Source organism: Epinephelus moara, chromosome 18 (genome assembly GCF_006386435.1).
Source record: "Epinephelus moara isolate mb chromosome 18, YSFRI_EMoa_1.0, whole genome shotgun sequence".
In the NCBI taxonomy this organism is placed as follows: domain Eukaryota; kingdom Metazoa; phylum Chordata; class Actinopteri; order Perciformes; family Serranidae; genus Epinephelus; species Epinephelus moara.
The window spans coordinates 19,365,215-19,371,406 of NC_065523.1; the positions used below are offsets into that span (position 1 = coordinate 19,365,215).

The 6,192-nt window shown below is 40.6% G+C and overlaps 1 protein-coding gene across 1 annotated transcript in view; it reads left to right on the forward strand.

The window, feature by feature from the left end:
* Nucleotides 1-6,192, forward strand: part of baiap3 (BAI1 associated protein 3) — a 57,664-nt gene that overhangs the window by 33,160 nt on the left and 18,312 nt on the right. Inside the window, exons 8-15 of the mRNA XM_050069929.1 lie at nt 747-960; nt 1,172-1,216; nt 3,062-3,139; nt 3,916-4,021; nt 4,192-4,299; nt 4,402-4,494; nt 5,836-5,939; nt 6,030-6,147. Of these exons, the coding sequence (XP_049925886.1) occupies nt 747-960; nt 1,172-1,216; nt 3,062-3,139; nt 3,916-4,021; nt 4,192-4,299; nt 4,402-4,494; nt 5,836-5,939; nt 6,030-6,147 (866 nt within the window). The remainder of the gene's footprint in view (nt 1-746; nt 961-1,171; nt 1,217-3,061; nt 3,140-3,915; nt 4,022-4,191; nt 4,300-4,401; nt 4,495-5,835; nt 5,940-6,029; nt 6,148-6,192) is intronic.

A 6,192-nucleotide genomic window follows, 5' to 3' on the forward strand; every position in this document is an offset into this window, starting at 1 on the left:
CCTACACTCTTCAGGGTCTGCTTTTGGTTTTGGAACAGGAAAGAAACGTATATCTTTTTCCAACCTCTCCAGGTAACGAGTATCATTAATACACAACAGGCACAACATTTAGCTCCAAATCCACAAAACCAGCCTGAAAATGAAGGAAATCTGAAACGACTGCATTAGAGTCAATGGAGCACAGCTGTGTTGTTGTCGGACCCTGGTCTGAGCCAGCCTTATGCTCTGTTATAATTGGCTAATCTGCACCTGGGGGCGGGACTTAGCGAAGGATCAATTGAGTCTTACATCCATCATTAATGTGTGTATTCGTACCTTTAATAATGTGAGGGTTTTGGTATTTGGATAGTATGTCTTTATTATGAGATGGAAAGAAGGGTGGGGGGTGCATGTTACTTACATGGCATTTCTATGAAAATATTACAAACATATAATACACAATATGCAACATGTGTCAGCCAAAAAAGATTATAGGACTTTCTTTTTGTCCAACATGGCTGCAGGTTTATGTAACTTCCCCTGACCACAGTCCACTTTCCACATGAGGCGGTATTAATCTCAAACAAGCCCGTTATCAAACAGACACACTCATTACACTGACGGGCACTTTACCAAAACACAATACTGACTTTAATTACAAATGAGCCCAAAGGCTTCCCCTCTTCTCGCTGCCATAACAGCATCATTAGGGTGATATTAACAGTTTGTACAATAACCTTTTCTATGTGTCATCCCCGGCCTGCCAGGTTACAGCGACCCCTACTGCATGCTGGGAATCCTGCTGGGCCAGAGCCCGCGGGAGATGGAGGAGAAGAAGGAGAGAAAGTTCAGCTTCAGGAAGAGAAGGGAGAAGCTGGAGAAACGCTCCAGCACCAAGGAGGTGCTACCTGCCAGGTGTATCCAGGTGACCGAGGTCAAACCGGAGACTCTCAACCCGGTGTGGGACGAGCACTTTGTGTTGTGAGTACAGCAGTTTAACCTCCAGCAGAACATGGTGATATGTGTGACATGCATGATTCACAGTTTCATTTGTTTCACACTGAAGTCCAAAGCTGTGAGTTACAGTATGTGACCAGTGCAGCAGAGTGTCATCTCTGTGAGGACTGATGTGTCAGTGTTTACTCATGGAGATTAATGACTTCCCTGGTTTTTGGTTGTTGTTTCTTCACAGTGAAATAGATGATGTCCACAATGACCTCTTACATCTTGACATATGGTAAGAATAGCACGCAGCACCTTAAATATCAACATAAAGGACCAATAAAGTTTTTTAATGATTATCATGAGATTAGATTAGGTGTAATTTGCTTTGTGTCCGATTGTTTTTTGTGTTTCTTGCATCACAGATAACAAAAGAAATAGATTCAGTATAGTATACTATACTGTATAAACAGAAAGACTGATCCAAGAACTGTCTTTAGGTTTGGTACTCTCTCATTTTAAAATCACTTGACAAAAACAATTTAAATCAATGATTTATTTTTCAAAATCTTAACAAACTGCTTATTTTTCAACATTGTTATGCCTCAGCACCAGCGACGGCCATTGGTTGTCTGCATGTACATCCGTCCCATTCTTGTAAACGTAATATCTCAAGAAGGTCCTAGGGGAATTTCTTCAAATTTGGCACAAATGTCCACTTTGACTTAGAAATGAACTGATTAGATTTAGGTGGTCAAAGATTAAGGTCACCGTGACCTCACAAAACATGTTTTTGGCCATAACTCAAGAATTCATACACCAATTGTGACAAAATTTTGCACAAATGTCTATTAGAATAAAACTCTGAAGTGATGACATTTTATATCCAAAAGATCAATGGTCAACTTTGATATCACATCATGATGTTCTCCAAAAACACTTTTCTGGCCATTATTCAAGGCCATAACTCATATACTAAATTGACACTAATCTTGGGTGTCCACCTTGTGCTGATTGTATAGATCTTAGTCTTGTCTAATCTTGTTCTGCTGGGTTGATGACGTGTGTAAAGCATCCATGTTTTGGAATATGTAGTATGGAGCTACTTTGCCGCAACGTACATATTAGAAGCATTGCCAATTGTCATGGCTATATGTGTCTGAACAGACATGGATGTAAACTGTAAAACAACTTGACTGGTTTGTGGAGGCATACAACAGATGGTGGTATTACTAGTTTTTTCCTTTTTTTTGCACACACTCATTTTGCAATCAGCTTTTCAATCAGCAAGCAAACAGAAAAGGTATTTGAGGTTGGATGAGAAAGATTGATTTTGGTTTTACTTGATCATTTAATCCATTACGTCCTCCAGTGAGAATATTATTAGTGTACAGATAAAGTTATGTTATAACCTCTAAACTACCGTAAAACTATTAAAAGCCTGGTCCCACTTAAACACCCAGTCCATTTTACTAGCCCAGTGTGGCTACACATAAACAAATAAACACCTGTCTCAACTGGTCTGGTTGCCAAGCAGTTCATTTTTTTTAATAGGAGTTCTTGATGTATAAAAGCAGGGTGTTGGCTACTTCAGATTATGTGTCCATTCCTTGATTACCCCGTAAGTTATCCATATTTCTGTAGTCCGTAAGGGTCCCCAGATCAAAAGAATCAAAAGGGTTTTTCCTAAAAAATTAATCTTAGTTGTGCGTATTGTTTTAACAGGGTGTTGTGTTGGTATGCCAAGAGCCGTAATCCTCAAGTGCTAGACCAAATGAATGATTCATAATGTATATGTTATCTGAGGCCGGATTTTTAAAGAAGTAATATTCATACTGGTCTAAATAAACAGTTTGATTGTATTTCCCACTCTTTGCTGAGGAACAGGTTTGTTGAAAAGACCGGTTGAAGAGTCGTTTTTTAGCGAGAAGAGAAACGTTTCTCATGTACGATCAAAGCTCTGCTAACAGCAGGCTCTTGACTCTTGAAAAGTTAAGTGCTGTTGACAAATGCTTCTCTTGAATGGGGCTAAATTGTAGGTCTCCTTCTCTTCTCAGTTCCGTTCATTGTTGTGCAACAATAATGATGTTGGAGGATACAAGAGGTTGTAATAACCTCTGAATTTCCCTCTTTTTCACAGGGATCATGACGACGACGTGTCGGTTGCTGAGGCCTGCAAAAAGCTCAATGAAGTCAGTGGACTTAGAGGAATGGGCAGGTAGAGCAAACTGTACTGTGTATTCCTGAGCTACCATTAATGTAATGAAGTGTAATGATGTCTTATTTGCTTGTTTCGTAAGAGATGCTGGATATTCAGTCTGCAGCCTTGTTAGTTTTTGTGCAGCTTAATCACAAATTGCAGTTTTATGCACAATTAATATAAGTTGGTAATTAATTTATTCATCCAGTTGGCATTTTGGCAGTGAATAGATGAGTCATTCAGCATGTCAATCAAAGGGTAATTTCCATTTGAATTAAGCCAGAAGTTGCTGTAAATGGATGAAGAGCGTTCTCTGAATTTGTTGAAAAATACCAACACCAACCTGCTTGTTAATTTTAGAGGATCGTTTGGTGTTTGTCCTTTTAACCTTAAAGAAAGACTGACATACAGAGAGCCCGGTGCCAATAACGCTGTGCACACAGAGAACACAGAGAGTTCAACCAGGGTTGGGGAGAGACTAATAAATAGCAGACATGTCTAATGAAAACCTGAGAACGTCAATTATAACCAGGGGACAAAAGGATCATAATGCTGTGGCAGAAAATGTGCAATTTCCATTTTGAACAAAAAATCGGAGTAACAGCCAACTTTCATTAGAAAATGAAACTCATTCTGCCGATGCTCTAATTGTAAGTCACAGTGGATAAAAGCATTAGCTAAATGCCTAAAAACGAAAATTGTTAAATTAGAGCTGTCACGGTGCATTTCAATGTAAATTCGACCTGTGACAAACAAGACTGCCTTTTCCTTGCACTCTTGCTTTTCCTTGTCAGGTATTTCAAGCAGATAGCAAAGTCAGTGCGTGCCAATGGATCTGCATCATCGGGCTCTGAGGAGAACGCAGATGACTTCCTCGGATGCATCAACATCCCTTTGAATGTGAGTGTTTGAAGCTCAAAACAAACTCTCTGTTGTCACAGGCGTCTAGCTACAGCACGGTGACAAATCAAACACAACCACAGATAGATTCTCCTAAGGATGCAGTGTGAAGTATTTCCCAGGAAGTATGTATGTCAGTGGAGTTAATCTGGCTGGTTTCCTTCTTGTAGGAGATCCCAGTTATTGGCTATGACACCTGGTTTAAGCTGGAGCCTCGATCGAGTACATCTAAAGTTCAGGGCGAATGTCACCTGATACTGAAGCTCTTCACCAGCCAGGTCTGTGTATTCACTAAACAGAGTTTTAGAATTTACTCCTCTTTTTGCATGTGTACGATGTGAAGAATTACAGTTTTTTAACTTTCTTTAACTTTCTTTCAGAGAGACACAACTTTGTCTAAGAGAGAATCAAATGTCTCTATCCACAAGAAACTGCTGAGTCAGATTGTGGAGTATGAGCACGCTCATGTTAAGGTGAGTTTTCAAAGCAAAACCACCAGTTTAACATACTGTAATCGTAGTTACATTTACACACTTTATGTATTGTTTTTATTTTATAGTCATGATTATATTTTGCATTGTTAGTCTGCTGTATGCCGTATTGTAAAAGCAAGCGGTAACCTTCAGGGCTGAAAAATGAAGCCAACATGGAATCGCCAAAAATTGTAGTTCCTTGAATGGCCACTTGAGGCTGGCTCCAAGAGTGAGTCAATCCCCTGAGACACTCATGTTAAAATGCCCAACTTTACAGCAGGAATAAACATGTTTGCATAGTTAAAGGTGTGGCCGCTTTGAGTGAAATCTGGGTGCCGTCTGTTGGTAAGTTGCTGTAATGTTGGTGAGGTAACATCATCATGACATAACACTAGATTCACAGAGTCCAGGCATAGCTTAGCAGTAGCTAGTGCTATTACAGTGTGTTTTCAGTACATGAAAGTAAATTGTAAGATTTTGGCCCCCTGAAAAAGTCCTCTTCAGCCTTTGGTTGTATCATCTAAGATGTCAGATGTTTAGTTTTTCCAGTAAGTACATTTTGGGTTTCAGACTGTTTTTTTGCTGGTGGAAATTAGCATTAGCATTATCGCAGTTAGCCATAGACTGTTGCACCAAAGCCCCCGGGAACAACCCCGGGCTTAAGCCAATTTTACATGGTGCAATGCAGAATTACGATGCCTGATACCATCACGTAACGTCTCAGGGCCCAGAAAGACACATTGTGAAAGAGACATACATTTTTTGTGTCGCAACCCCCGCAAAATGACTCATTTCACAATTAGGATTTGATCCATTTGATGTGATAACATTTCTATAGTCTAGAAAAGCTGCACGATTAAATCATTTTTATTCCCATTCAAGGTGGCGGAGGGCCAAACCAGAAGTTAGCCTCTTGGCCACCGTCTGTGGTGTGCTTGTTATGTGGGTGCCATGAAGCGGAAGATTTTGGTGATTTCATATCGCAGAAATCAAGCTTTTTGGCCTAAGGCGACATGACGCAATTTTCATAGGAATGTACCAGGCTCCACCTCCGACATTGTATCCAGTTCTCTTTATACATCCATGAATGCACCATGCTAACCAAGCTAGCATTAGGGTTAGGTCCACCCTCTTGTCCAAGTATGGTCACTTCTGGCGCTAAAAGTCCAAGATGGCGACGATCAAACCGCCAAACTTGAGACTTCAAAACGGGAGTCCACAAACCAATGGGTGATGTCACATAAGCTTATACAGCCTATGTGTAACACAAACTAATGTTTTTGACGAGTACGAACAGATTCTTCTCGGACTGACATAGTGATCATTCACATATTATTCTAGCGAGAGCCCTACAACTGGAACGGGCAGGTTTGTCCTCCAGCATGGACCGTACTGACTCACCATGCTGTGCAAACTGATCTCTCACCTCTCCAACAGGCCATTATGTGAGTATTAATGGAGAAATAAAATTGATCAAATCAAATATGAAAGCTTAAACGTCTGGTAAAACGTGCATGTATTACTTTTTAACCCAGTCGCTGGCAGTGCTACAGCAGCCACCATCGGACCCAGAGGGTGTGCTACTCCCTGCTGCTGCGCCTCCTGAGGACCATCGATGCAGAGTGGGACCCCACTGCTGTGAGGGGAGACCTAGTAGGTTTTTCCGCCTTCGGTCTATTATCAAAAAAAAAAAAAAAA